At 42.8% G+C, this 27,419-nt stretch overlaps 1 protein-coding gene across 2 annotated transcripts in view; it reads left to right on the top strand.

Annotated features, from left to right (window-relative positions):
- SLC25A26 (solute carrier family 25 member 26) overlaps positions 1 to 27,419 on the top strand; it is a 78,744-nt gene that overhangs the window by 44,563 nt on the left and 6,762 nt on the right. For both annotated transcript variants that reach the window (XM_085072339.1, XM_085072338.1), the window contains exons 6-7: positions 10,547 to 10,591; positions 21,470 to 21,539. In XM_085072339.1, the coding sequence (XP_084928465.1) occupies positions 10,547 to 10,591; positions 21,470 to 21,539 (115 nt within the window). The remainder of the gene's footprint in view (positions 1 to 10,546; positions 10,592 to 21,469; positions 21,540 to 27,419) is intronic.

Genomic DNA, 27,419 nt, shown 5'->3' with positions numbered 1-27,419 from the left:
CTGTGAAGAAAATTAGCTCTAGCACAGCTAAGCATGTGCCTAAGTGCTTTGCCAAGCATGGAGGGGATGATTTATACTGGTAAAGTGGAAACTTGGTAGTGTCTACTTCGCTGATCACAGCTCTAAGCAGGATTTCATAGAACAAGCATGAGCTGCTGTTGTTCTCTGCAGTTCAGTTCCCTCAGGCCCTGCTGATAGCCCAAAGCTACTGCTGGGCTGTGTGAACAGGACTGCAGGATGAGCAAATGAAGGAAATAAAGGTCTGTGTGTGCTGGGATGTTCCAGTTGTTTAGCTCTCTTGCCCACCAAAGCACCCTTGCTCCCCTTGATCTTTTTCCCAGGCTCTGGCACACTTGCCTCATGTCTGAGCTGGATAACCAAGTGTGAGAAATTGTTCTGCTTTAGCTTTATGGTTTAACACTGTGGTTATGAGAGATCCTCAAGGCAGACAGAAATGAGGTGCCTGTATAAAGACATGCAAAGGAGCTCAAAGGCTTATGATGAAAGCATCTTCTCCATAACTGGATTAAAACAAATCACTGAGAGTCCCAGCTTTTATTTCCCCAGTTCCTACAACGGTGCTGCCATTGTGCAAGCAGGCTTTGGGCTCCTTTGAGGAAGCCTCAAGAGGTTCTCCAGAGCAAACCCTCCCTGCCCTGTGCACGCCAGATTTGTGCTTGCAGCCAGCCTCACTCAAGTTTTTTCCCAGCTTGCTGACAGGCAGGAAGTTGGGGGATGCAGCAGAGACAGCTTTCCCAGGGGCTAGATTGCCATGGACGAGGCTGCACGTCCACACCTGGGAGGGCAGTGAGTCCCAGGTGGCCCAGCAGCGTCCGAAACGACATCCTACAGCTGCTACCTTGGGCTGGGGGTGGAAGAAATGCTCCATTAGGAGTAGAGTAACTCTCCAGCTGCATCGGCAGGGAGGTCTGCCGGGTCCAGGGGCCTTCCTGTTTAAATAGTTACAGAGTCTGCAGAATTGGTTAAACTGTCAGAAAAGAATTATAGAGGGGGGAAAAAAAAATATAATAAAGGAGCCATCCTTCCTGTATCTGTACGTGCATTGTCTAACTGCTCCTTTGGGCTCCACCAAATGCTTGCTGGGATTTTTCAGGTCGCTGTAATGAGTTTTAGATTAGGTCTTTTGTGGTGTAGAATCAGATTGAAGTTTGTGGAATTGTAGCTGCAGTTCAGGAAAGTTGTAATATGTAAAAGCTAGGGGAAATAATTGTCATAAGGTAATAGGCCATTTCACTTTTGCAGGACCATGTCCCGTGATTGGGCAAAAGCAATTGCAACTGTTTATTAAAACAGCTGAAAATGGCACCCAGGGAAGGAAACTTAGCAAAGCCCCATTTTGCGAGTACAAAATTCTGAATGTGAAGTAAAATACCTTTACATGAACAGTATTTCCTAAATGTGACATTAGTCTGCATTCTTTCTCTCTGCCACATGATGGAGATAATGATGTAAGATATATAAACAGTGCTGCACAGGGCTTGCACTTCAGGGAAAGAAGTTTCAGCTTGTTTTATAGTAGATGTTTTGTTGTGTTGGTTTTGCACTAGCATTGGTGGAATAATTTTCTCAATAGTATCCATGAAGTGTTTTGTTTGAAGCAACATTTGCTTACTTGATCTTTTTGTTTTGATTTAGTTTTCTTTTTTCTCTTCACAAAGGCAAAAAAGCAGGAATGCCCTTACCAAATAACCAAGTGCAGCAAAATACCAAAGCCTATATTTGGTAAATCATTCAAAAAAACATGGTTAGTTTACATTAAGTGTATTGGGACTTACAATTGTACTTCAATGTTCATAGTTTGGGCTGAGATATAAGTAAGGCTGTTGTGTACGTTCTGTAAAAGCAGGGAATTTGCAGCAGTACCTGTTCAACAAGTTAAAAAGAGCACATCCTAGAGCCTGCTCTCACCATGAGTTGGGTCTGTGCATCCTGGGAAGGACATGGTAGAATCCAGATTAGTTGATCTTTGTGTTGTACTGTAAAACCCTCACATCCACCTTCCCCTTTTTTCTCCACCTTGAGCATCAGTCCTGATCCAGAAGCTGTCAGAGCCAGATGTGCAAAATTCCCAGTGATTTCAATTGCCTCTGTTTCAGGCCAATATGCAAAGGCAGAGATGGATTTCCTCTTGGAAATTTTTTTAGTGATACTCAGAAAACTCCTGGCAAGAGATGTATTTAATTTTTATGGCGAGAGCTGCTGTGTTATATTGGTAATCATAATGTAGTAACAAGACATTCGTAACAAAACTAGCATAGGTTGAGATATGTCCAGGAGGGGAGAAACACATGCTTTTTCCCAGTCTGGTTTGGTTTTTGGTGGTTTTTTTGGGGGTTTTTTTGTGTCTGTTACTCTGAAGACAAGAGTTTCTTTGCTGATGTCAGTGCAATTACAGCTGCACTCTTTCCAGCTTTTTAGACTGAATATTTGCTGGATGAAGCAATACTCTCAGTCCTCTCCATAGATCCACCTGCCTTGTGAATAAAAGATGTTGTCTTTGAATCCTGGGTTCAGTTTTTGACCCCTCACCACCAGAAGGACACCGAGGGGCTGAAGTGTGTCCAGAGAGGGCAATGGAGCTGGGGAAGGGTCTGGAGCACCAGGAGTGGCTGAGGGAGCTGGAGGTATTTAGCCTGGACAAAAGGATGCTCAGGGGGGACCTTCTGGCTCTCCACAGCTCCCTGAAAGGAGCAGCCAGGTTGGGATCAGTTTCTTCTCCTGGGTGACAAGTTCCAGGGTGAGAAGAAGAGGCCTCAAGTTGCACCAGGGGTGGCTTAGATTGGACATCAGGAAAAGTTTTTTCACTGAAAGAGTTTTCCAGCACTGGAAGAGGCTACCCAGGGAAGTGGTTGAGTTCCTGGAGGAATTTAAAACCCTTGTAGATGTGGCACTAGGGGATGTGGTTTAGTGATGTGCTTGGCAGTGCTGGGTTACCAGTTGGACTCAATGATTTTAGAGGTCTTTTCCAACCTAAACGATTGTATGTTTTTGTGAATCTATGCTGCTTGTTTAATTCCTTGTGCTTAGGTCCTTGTATCACCTGCAAAATTCTCACTTGAGGAACTGTTCAACTCTGATACTGTAAATCAGTCAGTTCAGTGTCCACTAGTGAATATTTTTTTTCTTTGATTAGAGTTTCCTAGTTTGTATTCAGAGTCTATTCCTTGATAGGTACCTTTCATAAGGCATTTAGAATGTCCCAGGTATGTAAAATGTCCATTAAAATGCTCTCAGAGTCAGTGATGTGCTGCCCAGACAGTGTTTGTGCACCCACAGGCTGATGTAATAGCTCCTCCAAATATTAGTAGTTTTCCCTCAGAAGACTTTTCTCCAGAAATACTGCTCTCCATGCTCTTGGGTTGTGCTCCTGTTTTTTTTCATGAGAACAAAGATTAGTCCTTCATGGTCCTAAACTCAATGCATGTGCATGACTTAAAGGCATTACCTACCAATAAATAGGAGATTAGCTGCGGCTTGTGTATTTCCTGATCAGTTCAGGTTTTTTCAGATGGCTCGTTGTTATCCCGTTTCCTTTAACGATGGGACACTTTAATGAGTTTGCCATCTGACATACATCTGCTTCCTGTTAAACAATACCTTCATTCTTCTGGAGCTGCTAAACTCATCTTTTAGCCTACAAGATTTTTATCTGTGCCCTGAAAACAGCGTGTACAAATCAATGTCAGCATATTCATTTACTTGCTGGGGGTTTATTTAATATGTTGTTGAAAATGAATAGCAAAACAGGCATCTCCTTTAATGCTTATTTGTTGGGAAGTGGGAGAACATGGATATTATTTGTGTAATGAGGGGCTGGTCAGTCCAGCTCGTGTTTGAAATCAATCAAATTGACTTTTGTGGCTGACATTATACAATATCTAAGAATTGTTCTGTTCTCCCAGCAGTGTAAGGGGTTGGCTCAAGAACGGGATGGGGGTGGAATTTGATGCTGTTAATGTTGTTTCTTTGAGGAAAGAGTCTTCAATAGCTCAATGATGGTTTGTCTCACGCGTGTGCAAAGTTAGGGCTCTGTGATCATCAGGATCTCTTAAATCAATCCAGCCTGCATTCAGTTTGTGCATCTGCCTCAGTGCCTCTCTTTTTCCCATGTTTTGGGAACACATGGCCATGCTGGATCTCTGATTATGTCTTTCCCCTTCGCTGGCCAATATTGCCCCTGCAGAAAACCTTTTTTTCCTTTATTTTTCTTTGCTTTTTTAATCACAAAACCTTTTTCTAACAGAGGGAAAACTGACTTTTCTTTTTACTTATCTTTACTACATAATAGGCCATATAAGTTGCTTTTATAATGAGTGTGTGGTGCTATTTAAGAGGAAATGTGGATGTGAAGTTCTGCCACACAGGTCCAAAGGACATCTGTGAGAATGGCTTGTAACCAAATTAAGCAACCCTGTGGGGCACATAATGTTTTGTCTCGGAAAGGAATTTAGTTCCAACCATTCACATATGCCAGGTGACAAGTGGAAATACTTTGGGGTTAGAGCTGGGGAAACAGAGAGAGCAAGGTGCAAATATTTATTTGAGAGTTAGCGGATGCCTGAACCAGAATAATGACTATAATTCAGGAATTTTTTATTTCTTCCCATTTGTAGCTTGCAGTTTTCTCCCAGTTCACACAGGGTTAATTTTATTTGCTCGAAAATGAGGGAATTGCTGATTACTTCAGGTGGCTGCTGAAGCCTTTGTTTTAATTACACTCTTGGCATTATTGAGATCGATGTTTCTACCACCCTAAATGCCATTCCTTAGCCTCTGGCAGTGCTGCAGAGCCATGTGTTCAACACAGAAGAGCTGTGAAAAGTTGTTTGTTGCAAATGTAACTTGATAGTTCTCCCTGTGATGGCTGAGCCTCCCATGGGGTTCCACCTCTCTGGCTTCTGCAGTCTTTCAGGAAGGTGCTGTGTGTGAACTTGGTCTTTCACTGTTTTCCTTGAGGAGTGAAGCCAAGAGCTCTTCCCTGGTCATTGCTATGCCAGCATTGTTATACTTGCCCGAAAAGCTTTGTTTGTTTTTGCATCAGTGTTTATTAACAAAGCCCTCCATAATTTGTTTAACATAGAAACTCTTCCCTTCCTTCACCACTCTCCCGACCTTCCATCTCTCAGAGCTGCAGGAACATGGCTGATGGCTTTGACAGTCTTTCATTCATGTTAAAAGTACAAATTACCTTTTTTAGGCTCCTTGTGGAGTCTGCAGTTTATCAAGGAGGGTCTGGGAGACAGTATTAATTGCAGCCTTGCGAGAAAATAATTCTACTTTGTCAGCTCTGGGGTATCCCATCAATGATGAGTCCTCTACACCTTCACTTACAGTCAGCAGAAGAGCTGTCAAAGCTCCAAATCTTCTTGATGGTGGCTATTGTTATGACCTCTGACGTGACCAGGGGCCAGGCTTGCCTCATTTCATGCTGTCTTTTCAAAGCCCATCCTGGGGAAAGTATATTTATAGCTGGAACATCGGTTTATCGTAATCCAGATGTACTGGGCAAGTGTGTGAAGAATTTTAGCAGGGTGAGACACTGAACCAAATTTGCTGTGATTATTAACAGAAATGTTTAACTCCAGTGGGCTGACAGGGTTGTTTTATTCTGCTTTAACTTGAAACTATTAAAAAAACCTCTATGTTTTATAAAGAAGCTAGGTTGTTTTGGTTTTTTTAATAAGAAGGGGATTGTAAAAGGGGCTTAAGTAAAGGGAAGACTGTTCACCTGAAATTTGCTGTATATGTATCCTTGGAAAACAGTAGATTCTTGCTATTCAGAAGTGGGTTATTAGACTTTTCTTTGCAATTACAGTGGAGAAGGCACAGTTTGGCACAGCAGCTCAGTACTGCTCATTAATACAGACTTGGACAGTGTGGCCCCTCTGTCCTTGTCACAGCTTGCACAGGGGACAGGTTGGGTGCAAGTTTGAGCACTGCCCCGTGAGGATGAAATAGGTTCTCCCTGAAGTGAGCAGATGTTCTTGCTGCTGGCCTTTGGGATATTCATACTCAAAATCCCCTTCATAAGAGTTTGCTTTTCTCCCATTGCTGTTAATGTAGGGAGCAGTGGAGGTGTGGGTGAGAGCAGTTTCTGGGGTGGAGGTGCATTTTCAGGGACACTGAGGAAGCTCTTACAAGGTGAGCCTCTTCCTCCTCTGGCTATTCATGCCAGTCTCTCCTCCACTATTTACTCTAACGTTTGTAAAAACAGATAAGTCTTCTGGAGAGCAAAGCCTGCTGAACTGGAGACAGGGAAAACCTGAATAAACAAACATGTGCCACAGATTAGTAAGAACATCTGTAGGTTTTATATTGTTTTGAGAACACATACCACAGTTTTTCATTTCTTAAGCTTTTTTAGTTTCTCCCTTTCTTTCTGTCTCTCTCTTTTCTTCTTCTTTTTAAATATATTGCTAATAAAGGTTGGAGGTAGAAAGCACAGCTGGACTCTGCATGACATGCCACTGTTTAATTTCTAGCTTGGAGGATGAGAAGAAGAGTAGTTTTATTGTATCCTAGAAGAGAATAAAGCCACATGCAAATTCCAGCCATGGACATCTGTTTCCTCTTTGTGTGAAAGAATTCTCATTTTTGGAAGGGAATCCCAGTTCTGAAAGGGCTGATGAGGTTTTGGTTTTTTCCTTTTGGTTCTTTCCCCCTTTTTTGCCATTCCTTCAGCGTGCTGCCCTTGCTCCCTGGCTGCTGTTTACCTCGGGACAGTGCCAGCTTGCAATTTAGCATCAGATATCAAATGTGTGAATTTTGAGTTACTTTAAAACATCGTGTTATAGTTACAACGAGCATTATTAAGTTCCTCCTTAAATTTTTTTTATTTAATTAAACAGTATTTGGTGGGAGGGCTTTTGCTCTATCATCAATCTTCAGTACTTACAGGTTGGTATTTTTCTTTAGAAGCAAAATGTGTGTATCTGCTGCTCTGGCTGGGAAATGCAGCTATTTCTAAAAGTAACTTATTAAACATAATCATTTAAAATACTTTGTATCAGGGGAATTAAGTAGATTGTAGAAATAAGCATCTGCAAAGTTCATTACCTTAAGTTAGGCATCAGGTGCTAAGGGCTACAGGGACCAGAGTAAATGATAATTTCACTAACCTATAAAACATTTTAGAATAATTACTTGCAGCTGTCTGGGGGCTTTAAATTTGCCTTTTGTATGTGTGTAGGGGTTGATTCTGATGAACAAACAGCACAGTTATATAACATTAGGCCAGACATGAGAACTGGTACTCTCTGTCTATTTTATATTAATGTCGAATGAGAGGTTGGTGGAGCTTGCCAGGGTTTCATATTTGCTGGCAGCAAGTTACCCACATGTGTGGACCACATTTTTATTGTTGCCTTAGCCTATTTCAGGCAGAAATATCTCTGCCTGACAGGGTGTGATTCTGTTCATTGCTGAAGAGCTTTTCTTTTAAGAAGCAAAATCCGAAAAGGAATGAAATGCTGTGAGCACTCAAATTAAGAAGTGTCCCCAGACTGCAAGATTTTGTCACGTCTGCCGCAGTGGAAGAATAAAGGGCAATAAGCCATCTAAAGGCTTTTTCATGGTCAGATGAGCTACCCTTGCAGAGCTATTTCTTTTTGCATATATTAATGCTCCTTTTGGGTGTGGGCTGTTTAGTCTGGTCTCTTAGGGAGACAAGGCTTATGCAAGCAGGGTGTTTGCACACATGAGCACAGCAGCCTTCCTTCCACATCTTGACCGCGGAAATGCGGCCGAAGGGCAGAGGCTGCAGGGATGAACAGGAGTTCCTAGGAGTTTCTTGAAAATAGGTGTGTGAGGGGAAAATGAAGGTGATTAAGGGAAGGCTTGCAATAGGAGCTGAACTTTCAACAAGGGCTGTGGAATAGATCTTGAGGAGAAATGTGATGGAGGTCCCTGTCATGGGAAGATTGCCGAACGCAGTTTGGAAATGATTTGGCTTCAGAGAATCTGATGACAAAACCCAAATCCGCAGGAAGGCAGACTCTCTTTCATTCCAATACCCATGAAATCGCTTGTGTGGGTTTTGTTTTTAAGTCAGGATGTCAGACAGGATCCACTTGGTGACTGTAAGAAAGGTAGGACACCTCCTTAGGATTTCAGTGCAGCAAAGGTGCTGCTGCTCTGCTTGGTGGTGGTGCTTCCTATTTCATTTGGGTTTTCCAAGTTTTCAAACTCTGGTAAAGTGTGACTTACAAATGTTTAGACCCTTATCCTGCAGCCCTCCTGGAGAGGAGGGAACCCAGTGGATGTGCAGATCCCACAGACATACATCCAGGATCTTCCCAGACATTTTGGATGCTGTGCATCACTGCATCCCATGGGGCACGTGGGGAAAAGGGAAACCCTTAATCCCCATCCAGCCCAGCTCCCCCTGAGCAGGACACTGAAAGCAAACACCACCAACTCTGAAAATCAAACAGCAGTTGTGAACAAGTTTCCCCTTTGATTGAAATGCTTCTAGCTAGGAGATAAAAAAGGGATTATGTCAAAAGCTTTCCTTGTTGTCTTATTAACAGCTGCATAATTTTACCACTTATTCACGAGCATAAAAAAGCAAAACTTGGAGGCTGTATTTGAAAGCTTGTTTTGTTTGGTGTACAGCTGGATACAGAGCGTTTCCTTTTCTCTTTTTTTACAGATTTGAAGCAAATGTATTGGTTATTGTTGCTTATTTTTCCCTATTTTTTGGCCTAGATAATAGAAGTTTATGTTGCTTTTCATTTTACATTGCAAAGAACTCATTCCATATAACTTCAGTTCAACAATGATGCAGTAGCATGTGGATGTATATATATATCTTCTCATAAATACATTACCACACATTACTGTCAAAGAGCTGGACTTTTTCACCCAGTGTTAAAAATGAAATTTAATTGCTACACTAGAGTTTCAAGACCCTGATAAATAAGAGCCAAGTCTGACCTTTATTGCAGGGCTTTGAGATGCCACCAGGGATATTGCTTGTTGTCCAAGATGACAAACTTCCTCTGAGATTTCAGTTTGTCAGCTCAATGTACAGCAGTGACATTGATTTCTTCTCACTGCCATTTCCTGCCTGAATAGATAACAAATTTTCTGTGGCAGGTGTCTGTCAAGTTTACTTTTGCCTGGCAGATTAACTTAATAGACTCATTTATTAATCATTACTTGCAGCACAGGGAAGCAGACAATACTCTTTAACTCCTGTGATGTTGAGTGCATGTTCCATTTCAGATTCCTTTGTGTAGCTTGAATTTGGGTTTAATAAGCCATTCATATCTCTAGTGAATGTTTTTAACCTGGCATCACTCAGAACAAAGATAGCTGCATTAAGTAAGTGTGATCCATTTTGACTGTCTACTCCTTTTCATGGTAAAAGATGCATAAGTGCTTTCTGAGACTAAATAATTTGATATATGAACTGCCAAATTAGCCTAAACAAGGGGGGGAAATTAAAATAGATAAAAGTAGAAGAAAATAGGTAGTTGGAGGAAGATTTGAGCCTGGGGTGACACAGTGGAGGAAATCATGCAGAAGCTTTAGGAAGGGGCAAAGCAGACCTGCAGATACAGCTGTAGGATGATCCTAGGACAGGTTAGTGTTTTCCTGGAGACTCCTTTCTCTGAGATATCTTGAGATAGATACTCATCCTGGAGGTAGCAAAGGCAGGGTTGGTCCCAGAGGTGGGTATTACACAGGGCTTCTCAGGGTGGTGAAGGACAAGGAAGAATTTAGTGGAGAGCTTTGCAGAGGAAGAAACATAATAGAAGGCATAACCTTGGAAAGTGATGTCTCTTGGTGCACAGTGTCTCAGTGTGTTCATGATGAAAACTGACTGATGAGCTGTGGGTTTTATCAAGGCAAAATCAGTGAAGAACTTGGAAATGTGCAGGCTGTGGGATAGGTGGCGGCAGGAATGAGCCTGGACAGAGATCCAGGCTGTTGCTGCACAGAAGAATCTCAAGTTACAGGGAATAAGAAGAGAAATCCAAGTGTCTCCATTGGGTTTTAGTTGGGTTGTGGTAGCTCCTCACAACTTGCTTTTAATTCTCAAGGGAGCTCATTCAGGGGAGATCCTGGGAGGTGTTCAGGGAGGTTTTTGCAGCTGATGCCCAACTGCAGCATCTGTGAGTCTGCACTGCTGAAGATATTTTTTTTGTTTTTGCCAAGCTGTGTTCCTTGCCTTGGGAACGTGTTCCTTGAACCATCTTTATGGCTTTCTTGGCTGACTGTCAAACCAGGAATGCTCCTGCACTAGATCACAGTGCTTATTGCTCTTCTAGGCCACCCTGGTAACAATACATTAACCTCTCAGCAGGGAATGTGATAAACAAAGTAAAACTGCTTTAGTGAAACCAGTCATTTAATGGCAGCATACATAAAGTGTCCGTAAAGATTTGTAAGTGTAATAAGCTGCAGTTCACTGAGGGAACAATAACTGTTCCTAATTTAGCCAGTTGAGGAACATGCCAACCCAATTTGCTTTTGTAACATTATGTTGTTGTTTTTTTTTTTTCTTTTCCCACCTCTCCAGATTCCTTTCTCTCTGGTACAGTTTCCCCTCTGGGAGTCCTTAAAGGTAAGCTCTTTTTAGTGATGGAAATGTAAGTTATACATTTTGCAAAGGCTTTCCACGGTAACTTATCTAACTCGATTATTGCAATTCTGGGTGTGTTCAAGAACCACTAATTATGTGCCAACCTACCTGTGCATGTGAAGATCATTTGCCTGAATATCTGAAAAATTACAGGGAATATCTAGGCACTGATCTGTGGCATGCAGGCTAAATTTTACTCCCAGAATGCCAGAAATCTTATCTTTGGCTCTAACTTCTTTTTACTGCTTAAAAATAGTGGGAACCATCATGTGTTGTGTGTTTTCTTTTTTTTTTTTTTTTAATTTTATTTTAATTTTTTTAGTATTTTGCTCTTCATGGTAAAAGGAAATCATGAATGAGGAAACTGTTTCAGCCTGGGTTTTGTAAACATCTCTGAAAAGCTGTTTTGATTGGCTGCATGTACTTTATTTAAAGGTCATTTAAAGAAGGTGTCAATGCATGATGTTTTAACAGTGCAGTTGTTTGGAATGCTATGCAGTTCTCCCACCAGCTGGTTGCTCTGTTTATCATGGTCAGAGGCAGGATCTAGATTTTTAAGTGGAGGGTTGGATTTGATGTCCTGTAATTTCTCCATCCCTCTGTACTTCCTTGAACTCACTGCAAAAGATAAAAGGGTTTTTCAAGTAGTTGGAGGCTGTGGGGTGGAAGCACAGAGAATTATTGCAGATCATTAAAAGCACTGTAGCAAAATATATTTTAAAAAGAGGAGCTGGAGAGAGAAAGGCTCTTCTTGGTAGGAGTTCTGGACTTCTGAGTGAGCTCAGCACAGAAACCCAAACTGGGTCAATGTATGTTGGACTGGGGCAAGTTTGTCCTCTTGCTGTGTGTCTGTAGCTGGGGCTGTTTGGGGAGAACAAACCCACGGTGTGAATGTTTGCCTGCAGAGGCTTCAGGGAGTCCAAACCAAAGGTGAGTCCACAGGCAGGAGAAGCCTGAAATCATCAAGAGCTTTTTCAGGACTGAACTGCGTTCATGGAGGATTCTGTAGGTCCTTCATGAGCTCAGCCTGCTGTGGTGTCTGGGTATCATCCCACTGCACAGGGGAGCTTGGGCTGCCTTATTAGGAATCTGTTTCCCTGGCAGTGTGCAGGAATGGCTTTCTGTAAACTCCTCAGCAGTGGTCCTGGCCCGACCTGCTAATGGTTAGTGCAGCAGCTGTGCTTGGGAGCAAGAGGTGGCAGTGCTTAAAGGGAAAAAGTGCAGCTTTTGTGCCAAAACCACATAAACCAGCAACGTTGTTTAGCTGCTTTCAGAACGTAAAGTTGTTTTAACTAATGTCCACGTAGCTGTGACAGTAAAATGTATTGTTTACATTACAGGCTTTAAAGAAGACAGTTTGAATTTAGCTAACTACAGGAGTGAGTCACTCAGGATGAGGCATCATGTTTAATCCAAAGAGGTCAGTGCAGATCTGAAGAGAAACAAAACTTGTGTCAGTTTGTTCCACAAACCTGTTGCATTATATTCTGCTGTTGTGGAACCAAGAGTAGAAAAAAAGCAGTCTGGCATACTCAGTCACTCTGGCTCAGCACAGGGAGAGAGCTGAGGGTTTGTCATATCAAAGCCAGGCAGTGAAAGCAGAATACATTTTGTTTATCTGAGTGAAGCTCTTAAAAAATTGTCCTGACAGTACAACAAAGGGCAAAAATCATTATGGTCCCATCAAGAGGATGGATGTGGCCAGCAGCATCACTGGGAGTATGGCTGAGGGTGCAGGGATGTACAAAGGGAGCAGGAAGAGACAGTAATTACAAAGAAATAGAAACGCAAAGGACAAGAGAAAAATGGCACAAAGCCTGAACAGAGAAGACTTATTGAGATGATGCCTGAGGGACTATTCTGCACTGTATTAATGGGATTACTTGAGAAAGTAACTGTGGGAGCAGTTGTGTCTGATGTGTGTGGGCCATCTCACAGAGGAGAACAGAACAAGTGCTGTGGCTGTGTCATTTTTAAAACCATCAGTACGAAGTTACATAAGCTGATGGAAGATGGACTCAGTCTTATGATTCCCTGAGCAAGCTAATTACCATAAAAATGAGGAAAATCTTTCCACTGTGAAAGGACAGTTAGAGAGGCACATGGAAGAAGAAGAGTTTCCTTTTCCTTCAGATACATGCTGACTGCAGCCAGCAGCAGTTAAGCTTAAAGAAGCCTAATAAAGACTTGTCCTAGGTAGCAAATTGGGTGTTTGTATATCCCATTTTCTCTATCTGCTTTGCTCCAAGCTGCTCTGTTAGTCCTTATGCTTTAGGCACAGAGGTTAGGTGCACAGTTTTCTCTGTCTGTGAATGTGCACCAGCTGTCTCTATGAATGCAAACTTGCATGCCATGCACTAAACTAAGTTGGAAGAAGAGAGAGCATTGTGTAGATAACTGAACTATAAGGTTGCATTGGCTGTGGGTGCTGGCAAAGGGAGGGTTGCAGTAATTAGCAAGGAACAGATACTGCTTCAAATACAAGTCTTACTGCCAGTGACTCAGGTGAACACACAATTTAGGAACAGTTAATAGACTCCTTTCTTAGTTCACAATGACTCAAGAAACAACTGTAAAGAAATTACGGTCCTTTTAATGAAAGAATTTTTTTAAATTTAAGTAGCATCCACTGCTTTAAGGTGTGCTTGATGTCCTTTTTCTTCCCAATTCTCCATTTTTCCATATTTTGAGGCACAGATTATTGCTATAAACCAAAAGAGAGAAGGAAACTGCAATAGTGTATAAGATTTCAGGACTTTGTAACTTCTCAACTAGGGTGAGTTAGTGTAGCTCTTTTGTCTCCTTAGTCTAAGCCTTACAGGTAAAACAATTTTGAATTCTTCTTAGAGTTCAGGGAGAGAAAGAGTGTTACAAATCTCATTCACCTTCTGCTATACCAACCCCTCAGAGGATCACCATGGCTGAATATTACTGTGACAGTTTGATCAGGTTTAGGTTCTTTTATATGGGATTAATGCTTCTGATCCCCTCTCAAAGCCAGGTGACCCTGAGGAAAGGCAACAGAGCATAGATGTGGTGTGCTTCCCAAATATCAGCCAAGCACAGAGCCTTCCATATAAATTCAGGCTTTGGAATTAATATTGTAAGATATAGTCTCCTTGTATGCTGCTCTGGAATTTCCAGGGTACCTCTGTAACTTGCTTTGGAAATACTATATGTGTGTTCTTCACTGTGGGAATTTCACACTGTGGGCTGTGTATTTGGCATGAAATTGTTGTGGGTTACACAGAGTCTGCTGCAGCTCCTGCTTTCACCCTGCTGCCAGGGCTGTGCACTCTCTGCTCTGATGGCTGTGGCCCTGTGGAGCCCATCCCTTCTGTCTTATCTTTTATTGTCTTCTGTTCAGACATTTTATTCAGCTCTTGTAATCATAGTATCTGAGTTCCTACCAGCAGTGCATAAGTGATTTATCATTTGTTTCGTGTTTTCATCTGTAATTCTTCTCTTTTAATAAAGGCCATCAGGGTTTTTTTTTTATAAAACAGAGTTTTAAAAATATAGAAAATATAGAAAATCAAGAGGCTCTGGTTAGGTTTGAATCCAGAAACATCTTGTCAAAAATGCCTGTTTCTCAAGGCTCAGTGGAAATGGTCAGATCCCTCAGAGAACAGGGCTGTGTGTAAGATAAACCCTTCTCAGGTGAAACAAGACTCAGTCCTCTTGGGTTTTATATTTCTGCATGTTGGCTGCGCTTCAGAGCCTCTGAGAGTTACTCAAATGCAGCTGTACAGGGAGAATGGTCTCTTTATAGACCAAATGTATTGTATGTCTGGAGAAAAGGCTTTGGTAGCCAGTGAGGAGGGAAGGAGCAGCCGGGACAGGAGGACATAAGTCTCGAATGAGTAAACTTGAAAAACAAGGGGGTTTTTGTTTGTTTAGGTGGGTTTTTTTTTAAGGAAAGCAAACCTACTATCCTGGGAACCTTTTGTCTTTTTCATTAGACATGTCTGACTCTAAGATGAGGTGCTTGGACCTTGGTAAGACTGTGGAACATCAGGGTCAGCCAGCCCTGCCCCTGTACACCCAGCCTCTCTGAGAGGAATGGCACAGACTGTGGTGCTCCACTGGCCCAGGAGCTGCAAAGAAAGATAAAAATCTTGATCTGACCTTGCTCAGGGTGATGTCTGACTCTTCTGGCACTCTGGGGTCAGGATTTCCTTCTTTGTCTCACTGCTGAGCAAAACTTCATGCTCTTACACTTTCTGCCGATCTAGTGAGTGCACAGGTTTGTTTGTCACTGGCTTTAGCAATAAGATTTTTCTTAGACCTGTAGGTCTCACAGATTTGCAGGTGTTTTACAAAAAGAAAATGGAGAGAGTCCAGCCATTCCCCTCTGAGGCTGAGCAGGATCAGAAATCAGTTGGGTCAGAACAGGAGTTCCCTGGGTTGGTTCTAAGCTGGTTTCTGCCCACACAATGGAGAGCAGGTTTGGGATTGGACTTAGGTCCCTTGTTTTCTGTTCAGGTGCAGCTGTCACACCAGGCACAAGGCACTTGTGTTCAGGGGAAATCTGCTGGTGAACTGAATTGCACATCTAGAGGGCAATGGCACATATGCTCATTGCTTGGTTCTCTTGGTTCTCCCCTCCAGATAGCTCAGCTTCTGGGGGAGGCAGTATAGGATGTAAACTGATTTTAGGGTTGGCTCAGCCTTGCTCTTGGTCATCACTGCAGATAAATTTTGAGATATATCTTGAAGCTTGCTGTGCAAAGGCTACTTGATGGCTTTCTTTGGAGAATGAGGACTCTAACCTTGGTTGAAGCTCATTGCACCTGATTTTTAAAGTTAATAAGAATGAAAAGTTTACCGAATACTCCTGCCCAGGCAGCTGGGGTTCTCAGCAGTAATACGTGTTTATAACTCCACCATTGAATCCATAAACCACATGCTATTTCCCTCCTAAAATTTACAGTCAAATCTGTTGCTGCTTAACGGGGCAAGTAGAAAATAGAGGCACATAGCCAAACTGGGCCTTAAATGGCTCCTTCCCTGCTCTACAGGTAGGTGACCGTTTTCCTTTTTTTCCTGGAGAAGCAGTCTAGCATTTCTTTCCTCTGTGCTCAGCTGCATGTAAGTCGAGAATAAATGAAACCCAGGCCTGGCTTTAAAGCCATTTCCTTGCAGTAAGTATTCTACCATGCCTCGCTCCCTCTTTGAGCAACGGTGGGGCTGATTTTGGGATTAAGTCCTCATGCTTAAATCCCACTGGTGTGTCTGCCATTTGCTTAGGTGCTGCAGCAGGAAAACAGCTTTTCACGGGGCGTTTTGGGGTGGGATGTGACTCGTCCATGCCACGAGCAGAGCGGCTGCATTTTTCTCACAAAGGAACAATGCACCCAACAGCTGTTGAGCAAACAGCCCTGGCTTTATTGCCACCACAATAAGTGTCATTCACGCCGTCCTGGGGCACAGCCCGAGGAATGCTGCACACCATCTGCACCAAAGGGAGGGAAACAAATGCAGCCCTCGCTCACAGCACTGCAGGCACGTTTGGGAGAAGTCAGATGGCTTTGGATCATCAATGCAGCATTTGAGCAGAGCAGGGGAAAACAGGCTCGCACAGTCTGTAGATACAGAGCCAGATTGTGATGCTCTTGGTCATGCCCAGGCCACAAGTGGTTCTCTGGAAGCTGCTGAGCTTGCCAGTGACATCTGGGGATGCTTGAATATCGAAGATTTGATTTGGACACTTGTTACTTGCTGAAGAATCTTAAAAGATTTATGTAATTCTTCCACGCAATTTATTCACACACCCCTATGAAGCACTGATCTGTTAGCAGGTTGTAGCAGTGCAGATGTTCCAGGAAAACCCTGCTAGGTTTGAAGTGATTTTTCAGAAGTGCATTTTCCCTCCCTATGTATCCCTTTGTGCCCTGGAAATTGAGTGTAGCTGTTCTGCCTTGCCATGGGAACACTATTTCGAAGAACATTTCCTTTAACCACGCTTTTAGCACATCCATTTTGATTTACATCCAAATGGGTCACAGACATCAATGCAGTATTATATGGGCAGAAAAAGGGAATGAAATGCTTTTAACATGAAAAATATGCTCTTGCATATAGGCCAACTTTTGTTCTTTTTCAATTTATCTAGGATTTGGGTGGGTTTAATTCTAGGACTGAATTCAGTACTGGCATTAAGTGAGCACAGCTCCATTAGTGCAAATGGAGTCTCAGCATTTATGTCAACAGTGAACTTAGATCATTGAATTTTTCCCATGTTTGGGCTTGCATGTTTCCTGCAAGATAATATACACATGTACTTGCACATATGCTGCACATATGCACATAAAAATCCACCGAGGAGGACATTTGGCTCTTTGCTCTGTGTTGACTTTATGTATAGAAACTGCAATCAACTTGTGAATTTTTTGCTTCTCCTGTAGCTAATGTGCCATGCATCTGTAAGGGTCAGCCATGCAGAATGCCACGTTGGGAGTAAAAGCCCTAGCAGGAAAGGCAAACATGAAAATTGCTTTTCTTTCCTCAGTCTGCAGGACCTCACATGCACACAGATCCACGTGATTAATTTATACTGATTTTTTTCTGCCCCGTTATCATGAAGTTGAACACTGTTGTGAACAGAGGGGTACATGGAGACACTACAGATGCTTATCATTGGAGGGAATTGTAATATTTACTCAGCTGCAGGCGTCAAGTTTAGTCTGTGCCATGAGTTTTTCTTGCTTGATGAATAGCAAGGCCAAGGCAGAGATTCATTCTCATTCTCTGTGATGCTCCCTGCAGCATTTGGGGTGTTGGGCTGGTCAGCAGGTTTGAGAGAGGTGTGAGTATTGCATTTTCCTGGATTACCACAGCTTAGATGTCCTGAATATACACCATGACCTGGCTGCATTGGGAACACAAAGCTGGCAGCTGATTTTTGCCACAAATCTGTACTACAAACATGTGACAAAGGTGACAGGCATGCACAGGTAGGAGTTGTGTGCACTGGTCAAAGGTTATTGGCCATCTGGGGGCCAGGTGTCCTCAGCACTGTGGAGTCCATATTTGTAGGCACCAAATACTTCTCCCCAGTATTTAAAAACAATGGCAATATCTTCTTTTTTTGTTTGTTTTTAGATTGAAAAGCCTTTGGTATCTCCTGAGAGTGACTTTCCCAATGCTCCCTCTGCCCAACAAAATGGGGTGCCCTTGTTTTCTCAGTATCAAAAGAGCTAAATAACATTTGTGGTGAGAATTAGAGGGCACTGGTCTATGGAGCACTATGAAATGGGATCGCTAGGAAGAAAAGCAGGGCTCTGCCCACGTATAAAACTTGACCCTTGTCTGTGAACATTATCCCTGTGAATAATTGGAAATCTGCATTCAGGCTTCCTGCTGTGTCCATCCCCTGAGGCCACACCCGCTGGATTGCTTTACTTGGTGCAGCAATGCACAGCCAGATTTACATATATATCACAGAAAAGTGTTTACAAAAAAAATTAGCATGTGATTGAGCTGGGAAGCTGCAGAGGGCCCCAACTGTACGAGTTTCCATGCGCTTCAGCCAGAAGATTTATTTCCAATTTGTTATTCATAAGGGAAGAGAGGGAGAGATTGGGATGGGGTCCTTTGAAGTGGAAAACAAAGTCTTCTATTCAGCCTTCAGCTTAATAGAATACACATGACACAGGCTTGGCATGGCGGCTGCTTTCATGTAATGTGCTCCTTGTCATTTTGCTTCCCTAGGCTGTGAATGCTAGTGGGAATGGGTATTGCCCTGGAAAAGTCAGGTTATCCCCTGCAGCTCTCTGCAGCAGGAGGAGCTCAGTGTGAGCAGGTAGGAGCCTTTTGGTGATGGTGGTGGGGAGCCCAGGCTGAGCCAGCGGTTGCAGTTGTAATTCCCAGGTCGTGTTTCATGTTGCAGGAGCATGTGGAGACAGAGCAGTGTCATTGCAGGGCTTCCGCAGGCTTTACATGTGAATTGGGCCTTTTTTGGAGCCTCTGAGCCCTGCCCTGTGGGCTCTGAGCCCTGCCTGACCTCTCACCATTATCCCCTACTGGAAGGCTCTGCTGATTATGTGCAGTATCTGGGGTGGCAGAGCATCCTCTAGGCACTGCATCACTGAATAACCAGCAATTGTGTTCAAAGGCAGTGTTTTGGGGGAGATATGGATCCTGTATTTCTTTCCAGGAACAAGACCCTGGTTTTACAGTGATTTCCAAACCTCTAACAGCTTCTGTGCTTTGCCCCGTATTAGTGGTATTAAAACTGCTCAAAGGGCGAGTGTTTTTGAAGAACTTACAGGCCTGACTTACCACAGAGCCCTGTCAATTAGCTGGTCCATGGGCTATGAGAGGAAACATGTGTGACCTCCAGCACGTCATCTTGGCCCACAGCACCGTGTGGTTAGAAAGAATTTGGACTGGAGTCCTGCCGGTCCTGTTGGCTCTGTGACACTCGTTCCTCTGGGTGTCCTCCAGGATCATGTCCTCGTGCCCTGCTTCCCTCTTGCTCTTCTGCATGTTCAGGTTTGGAGCTCTGGGTGAATCACCGAAACTGGAGATGGAAAGAAACGCATGAAGTCATCTCAAGCTGCCCTTGCCAGCGCAGGATTATTCCCCACAGTACAGTCTCGAGTGCCTTCTCCAATCTATTTTTAAATGACTCAAAGGAGAGGGCTTTCCTCTCCTCCCTGGGGAGGCTGGCTCTGCCGTTCAGTAGACCTCACTGTTGGGGAATTTGCTTCCTGTTCTCCAGCCTCAATTCTCCTTTTCCCTAATTTAATTGAACTGTTCCTGGCTCCACCCTTTTAAACAATTTTCCGTATTGCATGACTGTTGCAAATACCTGTTGTCAATTTGCAGGCATAATGGATGGGAATTCATCGTCACCGTTTGCCTTGCTTGGCAGAGGCTCTTTGTGCAGAGCTGCCCTGGGAAGCCAGGCTTTATCAGAAACTAGATTTCAGAGCTACTTGCCAAGAAATCAGAATGACATTTTCCTTCTTCTTTGGACAATGACATTAACATAAAACCCCATCATGACTGAGAATAGGCTGGGCTTCTGGCAAAGCCATGAATATCAGTATTAATGGGCTGGTTTTCCTCTTAGTCCTCCAGCAGCTCTTCCAGAGTGCATTTTTACATGGCAGCAGTAACTGTTCTGAGTTCTCAGGTTTAGCTGTGGATGTACAGATGTTTGGAGAACATTTAATGAAAAAAAAAGAAAATGTAATTCTGTTTTTGTCTAAGCAGACCTATGGGTCCAGCAGCTCAGTTTCTGAACCCTGACTTTCAATTCAAGGTTCCTTAAGCACCTGAAGTATTTTGCAAATGGGTGAAGGTGGGATTTATGCTTTGACAGCACCCAGATCCTCTGGAAGGTAGTTTTTCTAAGGGAGTGTGTGTCCTTCTTCATCAGGACTGAGTTGCAAGAGAACTTTGTGTCCAAAGACTGTAAGTTATTCTAGAAAAGCATATTATGGTTTTAAAGAATTATGAATCCCAATTTATTTATTTATGAGATGAAAATCAGTTTCTGCTGTGGGTGACGGCAGAATAGCAGCCCATACCGAAAACACCAGGAAAAGAATGGCTAGCATTAAAGAGGCTGGAATCCCTTTAGTGCTGTCACACAGCAGAGCTGCAGCTATTTAGCTGTGGCAGGGCACCAAACAACATTGTGGCTGGCCATTGTTGCTTGAACAGTTTGATTTTTAAAACATTCAACTGAAATATAACCACCAGCCAAGTTGGAAGGAGCGAGTCTCGAGGACAGTGTGTTAAATGAAGAGTCAGCAAACGAGGGGAGAGTTGTTCTGCTCCAGTGGAAAGTGGCTGTACTGCAGAGCAGGAGCCCCAGAGCAACAGCTCAGCCTAGCACTGCTGTCAGTTGCTTTAAAGAAAATTTTATAGTACAGAAGCAATATGGCTTTAAAAAGGAGAATGCCACAGCTATAAAACAAAATTGCTGATTTCTCTGCAGTGGGCCTCAGAAGGGCCATGGATCCCATCCCTTTTTGCTTCCTACTGATCCTCACATCCTAAACCAGAAACACCTCCAGAGAGCTTCCTGTGTGAAGTGTTTGAGGAGATGGGAAAGGGGTGAAGGAGGAGAGAACACAGTGACTGTAGATCCAAAATAAACCCTTCCCAGCACACACTGGCCTTTGCTGCTTACATTGCTCATCAAACTGTGTGACTCGAGAGGTGTTTTTGGAAGGCTCTGTTCTTGTCAGGGCTTTAACTGTGTGTGTTTAAATGCTGCTGGAGTTCATGGATGGAGCAGGGTGTGTGGGAGCTCTGCACAGGAGGGTGTGTGGTCCCTAGTGACGCCAAGTGAAAAACACAGACACACCTGCTTTGGGATAGAATGGGAGTGATAAGAGTAATTTCTTAACGATGGGGGTTTTTGGGGAGTGTGAGGGGAAGGGTTGGTTTGAGAAATGTAGGGGAGCAAACAGGACTTGTATCTGGTGGTAGTGGGGGCTGTTCATTTTAAATAGGAGCCTTGGGTACAGCTGGGCTCAGCTGATATTGGTTCTTGCATGCCGCCCTCCCGCTCAGTGTTTTGCTTTGTGCTGTTTTATCTGCCAAAAAGAAAATAAATTCACAAAATATTTGCAAAGTTGCATGGCCACAGGCTTAAATACATACATATGAATTCCCTGAAAGCAATTTGCTTCAAGCCTTCCTCAGTTCCAGACGTCTTTCTCACTCCATCTGCTTGTTCAAGTACACAAGTTCCTTGGGAAAAATCACTTATTACATCACTGAAAAATGCCACAAAAATAGCCTTTCACTTAAGTTCCCATCCTCAGAGTTAACTCACATGGGGATCAGATAGATTCAAACATTTAATAACTTTTTATTTTCCTTTCTCTTTAAACACAGGATCTCTGGTCATGGAAGCAGCGTCACGTGGTGGATTCTTGGCAGTCAGCAGTCTGTGGAGCTTTTGCAGGTGCAAAGGATTATATGTTATACTGGGAAAGACTGAAGAAGAAAGGGAAAAATGTGCAAATCTATTAAGTATAGCAGAACAACATTCCTTTGTAATTCAAGTTTGTTTAGAAGAAAACGGATCCAGTTGTTGTTTGGAAATAGGAAAGTCAGCAAAGGAAAGAGAAGAAGGGCAAGAAAAAAAGACTCAACCAGGGTGTCTGTTTGAAAGACAACCAATTTGTTTTTGACAAATTTCTGTTATTTAAAAACCGGGGGCCTGTCAGTCAGGCTTTGTGATTATTTCAAAGTTGATTTGTAAAATCCTCATCCAGGAGAAACTTCTCTTGGGTGGGGGTTTGTGCAGCTGTTCGCTCCGAGCCCTTCCCCAGGGGCTGAGTGATTGCAGAGGCTGTGATTCACCATTCCTGTGACAGCTCTGACAGCCCTGCAGATTAACTGGAGGCAGGAGAGCAGAGGGCCAGCACTGCTCAGCCTGCAGGCAAAAGCAAAAAAACCCCAGAGGATGAAACATCTGGGCAATCTCCAGACACTACAGCAGGAATAAAGAGTGGCAGAATACAATGCTGCACTATTTATTACCAAACGAGCCAGAAGTTAATTGAATTCTTCAGTAGGCTTCTTGCTTGATTTTAGCCTACTGTACTTGTTTCCAAAAACACAGAAAGAGGGGGGGGAAAAATCAATTAATGACTCATCAGTATAGCTGACAAGTTTGAGGGAGGAGAAACTCAACTGTCTTAATAGAAAAAACAGATTAATAGTAAAGGGATGGATAGCCAGAGCTTTTTCCCCAAGGAGCTAAAATACATTTTGAGATTCCAAACCAGTAACAGAAGATGTGGAAAAAATAAATCCTGTTTAAAGAGAAATTATAGCATTTCTTGAAATAGATATTATCAAAAGCAAAGCTTGTTCTTTGATAATTTAAAAAATCAGAGCCATTACATTGAATGTAATTTTTTAAAAATAAGTTCTGTTAGGGGAAATGAAGTATTAATAGCAGCAGAATCCCAGCAGAGACTGAGGCTTCATTTTGAAGGGCACTGCAACTGCACAGCTGAGGGAAGGCAGTGTGGCTGTAGCTGCACAGAGTTAAGTAGATTGGGTGTGTGAGCAGTGAGGGAATGGTTTAGGTAGAACTGATTCCATTTTGGGGCAGAGGGAATATTTTAGGTGACCTCTTGTGGTCTTGTCCAGCTGTATTTTTTCTGTTTATGTTGATGGGAAGGGAGTTTTATTCCACTTAAGATCCTGCTGTTGGATTTTACACTGACTTCATCAATCAGTGCAAACAAAATCAGAGCAAATGAAGCAGATCGTTCATTTTTGTTTTGAAACAAATCAAGCTAACAGACTGAAAATGCTTTAAAATGCAATCTGTATGTCTGCAGGTGTGATGGGGATCATTAATCTACCTCTGTTGATTTCTTTACAGCCAAATTGATACAAAAACTGTGTTCAGGCACGTTCAGAGAACTGGAAAGGTTATCTGATTTACCCAAGGCCTTGAAGAGTAATTTCCTGAAGTCCAATTTGGTGCCTCAGTTGGAAATTTAGCCCAGTGCCTCCGATTCTGACCAGTTGTGCTTGGACTTGCTACTATTTAATGGATGTTCAGCAGTGTCTGCTCCTTTTCTGGCAGAAATCTTGCAGAAGGAGCTTGCAGAGGCACAGCTGTGCATGGACATGTGCTCACAGTCCTTTGGCACATGTTGGGGAGACCAACACTTGGTGCTGGAGGAGACAGGAGGTCCTGGAGCAGCTCAGAGACTCCCAGGTCCATGGTGGGGGTAGATGAGACACTTCAGCCTTGTTGCTTCCATAGGCTTTATTCCCCAAGCACAAATCATTGCAGAGCTGGAGTCTTGTTTTGTAGATCCTGTTGGAATTGGTGAGGATGAATATTCTTCGGGTTATCCTTCCTCCAGTCTGGTTTTCCTTCTCTGTGCTTAGTTTCCCTATTCTTTCCTTTTCACCTGCAGTATTGTAAAATTCCTTTCTGAGTGTCCTTTGAGGATCTTCTTTCAAAACTCACAAGATTCAGCTCTTTTTGGATCAGAACCTTTCCCTCTGTCTCCATTGCCTCCCTCTGAGATATGTAACAAGCAGGCCCTGATATTGATCTATTCTGGTACTGCATCCATTCTATTTCACTGAAAATATTTAGCCTTCTTGCTGAGGGGAGGCAGTGGAAAAATAATTTCCTGCTTTCTGAAGAATAGATTCCAGAGTTAAAAATTATTAACTATGCCTACATGTAGCTTCAGATGAGGGAAGAAAAAGCAGACCAAACTCTTTATCCCTTTCTTTCCATCCCAAAACAAAAAAATCAGAACCTCACCAGTACCTTTTGAATAAAACAAGATGGATGTGTGCACAGAAGTGATTTCAAATCATTGTGTTATAAACCTTAAAAGGAGAATATTATCCAAAAAACAGCCTTTGCACACAGATATGCTGTCAAATGCCACCGTTGTGGTGGTGGGATGGTGAAATCACACAGACAGGCTTTTCTCCTGTGTTCTTTGCTTGAATTCAATCCTTTCTAAAAATATGTTAGAGGTCCTGAGGGGCAGGGTAATAAGCTGAAAGAAACTGAAAGAAAAGTCCTGTTTAGCTTCCCTTTATGGCACACACACATGTGTGTGTCTGTATGAGCTGGTTATAACTGTTTGGTGAAGACAGAACCAAGAGCAACAATCTGTTGGATTCCATCCCCAGTGCCTGTGAAATGGCAGCAGTTTCAGCCAGTTTCAGTGTGTAAGATGGATGTGTGATCCATGGGCTTTTTATGGAAATGTAATAGGCATGAGCATAAATATTAGAGATTTGGAATCCTCTCTGCCTCATCTGTTAATAATTTAATCCCTCAAGTCCTTGTCCAGGTTTGTCATCATTTTTGGTGTCTTAGCAGAGATGTTTGGAGCAGTCAGGGTGTTATCTGAAAAGGTGAAAAGCAGGAAAAGGTGATACCTGAGCAGCTGGTGGGGAAGAACCCAAGGTTAGATCCAAATGATATTTTAAGCGTGAGGTTGTGTTTGAACCAAACCTTGCCTGCTGTCTGGACTTCAGCCAGGATCTGGGCAGGGGATGGAGGCAGAGGAGGGAAGCATGTCCCTGTACAGGCAGGATTCTGGTTTCTCCCCATGCTTAAGTCTCCTCTGGACTCAGGCTGCCTGGCAGGACCACCCCAGCCCTGCAGGCAACCAGGGCAGGCTGTCCCAGGACAGCTTCTGGGTGGGTTTGTGTGCTCTCCATGCAAGTGGACAGTGGCAAGGAAATCCTGCCATTGGGTATTAGCTGTTGGAAAAGTACTGTCCTGGAGCAGCGAGGTGATCCCCAGCTTGTCAGAGAACCTAAATGTCCATTTAATGTGATTGAAAATTGCCCTGTTAAGATGCCTTCTTTCTCACTGCCATGAGAAAAAAGTGTGGCTTAACATTAATAATTAATGCTCTGTGGTGACAAAGTCACCAAGAATGGAGGTGCAGGTCCAGTGAGTCATAATGCACTAAAGAGAGCTTTCTGCACATTAACAGGGAGGATTTCCCATCACTTTTGTTTTGATCTAATCGGCTCTGACAAGATTACACACTGTGTCTAAAAGCCTCTTTAACTCTATAGCTCTGAATAAATTTTTGAGTAGTTCTCAAGATTTCCCTGCAGAGTCTGCTTGGAAGATGCTCCTAACCCTGAATTGGTTAAATCTCTGGAGGGAGCAGTGCTTTGTCTTGGTATTTCTGCTGAAATCCAAAGAGGTTCTTGGATCACTTTGCTCTATTGTAGGCTGGTGTTGTTACCACTCTGATAAAGGACCAGAATAAACTTCCTCTTAAAAAAATTTAACATGATATCAATAAAATAAAAGTTCAAATAAGAACTTATTGATTGAGGAGTTCTGAAAAAGAGCATTTGTGAACTTGGAAATCAGTCAGTGTAGAAGGATGCTGTGAGGTTTAGTGTTGGACCTGGGCCACTCTGGTTTTTTAGCCTGGAAATTGGGATTTGATCCTGAATCAGTCCTTGGGAACTTCCAGAAAATGTCAGTACAGAAAATAATAATGAAGAAAGCCAATAGCACAGCTCAACCTGAATTTTTTTCTTTTTGTAAAATGGGGTAATTCCAACTGGGACATTAGTCAAGAGCAAGTTTCTTTCTCTTGAAATGAGATTGACCTACTGAACAGGGCAGGCCAGATGACAGGAACACAGAATCAGGGGAAACCCCTGTCATGGCCAGAAGGGCTCCCTGGACCCTTTAGAAAAGGTGAGAAGAAGTTAAAATGGCAATGAAAAATTAAATGCCAAAACTGAAGGGGAAGTTGTCTTCCTCCCTTCATAGGATCTTATTTGAGGATTGTGTCTAAGTACCTGTGAAGCATTTTCCTGTAGCAGCAAATTCTACAGGCAGACACCTTGCTGTGAGGACCTAGGGTTATGTATTGTTGCCAGGTGAAGTATTTCACTGTGTTCTGATGCTCTTCTTTGTGTATGACAGCTAAAAAGGGTAGGAAATGCCAGCAGGAACCTAGGGGAATATCTTAAGTCTTCAAGTCTTTTTATTCCTATTGCCAAATAGAGGTAAATCATTCTCTGCAGATGTCTGTCACCAGCACTTCTATCAAGGACTGGTCTCTGGGAAAGTGTGAGTAGCAGGGGGATTTTCTGTTTAACACCCTGCCTTGGTGAAGTTTGGCTGCTGTGTGAATATACAGTGACCATTGTAACTTCTTGGGAGATGGGTGATGAATTTTCCACTTCTGCGTGAAGGTTTATTTTCCCAATAGAGGAATTTGTCACTCTGCTGGAAGTATTTCTGAGCCAAGAGCCTTCTCCCATGTGAAAATCCATCTTTATGCCTACTTGCTGAGCCCAAGGCATCCCCAGAGCTGTCTAGAGCGAGGGAGAAAGGAGCTTTCCAGGACCAAGTTGGTGAGTGAAACTGGACACAGACTGCCTGCAGAGGTGCCTTTTCCCCCTCAGTTCTGCAGAGGAACCAGCATGATTTAGGAGTGTGAGGTTGGATGTGTTTGGGCATTTCTTGCCCACCTGGTACTCTGATGCTTTTCTTGATTGCTGATAAGTGGAGCAGACTCTGGCCTTATGTGGCAGCTCTTGGTGAGTTCAGTGACAGGAATTGAATGATTATTAAATAAATAAGTGATTTAAAGATCTGTTGGGCCCTGTTGTGTATTAGTGCAGTGCACAGCCCTCCTATTTTCAGTGAGTAGACTGCCTTTAACAGTTTGTTGTATCAATCTGGTGATGGAAACAGTCAAATTCCTTTATCCTGATCCTGGCTACCTGTGTACTAAGGTTTAAGAGGTCACTTTAAAATTATCTTGGACATTTAGAGTTAAGGCTGGAGAATATTCCATTTTGTCAGACCCTCTGCCTTCAATAAAAAGCAGTTCCCAGCAAATGCTAGCTTTAATCTCATGTTTTTGTCAAGCATATACAAACTTGCTTTTAATTTAGCCTCTATCCTGCTGCTTGTTGTGCTTATGAAGCATTTTATTGTTGCTGTTGCCATTCTGAATTGATTGATAAATCTGTACCAAATACTTCCCAGTGATGGAAAAAGAAACATTGAAATGTTAATAATGAAAGAGTAGGGAAGATCCAGATGTCAGCTGGGGAAAAAATGAAAACCAATCAGCCTTGATTAAACTTTTCAGATAAGAATTTGGGAACATCGTGTCAGGATAAATTGTGTTTGTTCTAATCACTCTATCAGCCAAGACTGAAACTGCTGCCAATGAGAAAAAAAATGCATTTAAAAAGTTACAGGAATCTTATAAGGGGCATAAGTTAGTCTGACTAAAGTGTTGCCATCAGAGGTGGGTGATGCTTTTGAGATTTTTTTTGCTTGATACAG

Source organism: Lichenostomus cassidix, chromosome 12 (genome assembly GCF_008360975.1).
Source record: "Lichenostomus cassidix isolate B80296 chromosome 12, HeHo_3.0, whole genome shotgun sequence".
NCBI classification, from domain to species: Eukaryota; Metazoa; Chordata; class Aves; order Passeriformes; family Meliphagidae; genus Lichenostomus; species Lichenostomus cassidix.
The sequence above is the reverse complement of the archived record's forward strand: the minus strand, read 5'-3'. Positions and strand labels throughout refer to the sequence as shown.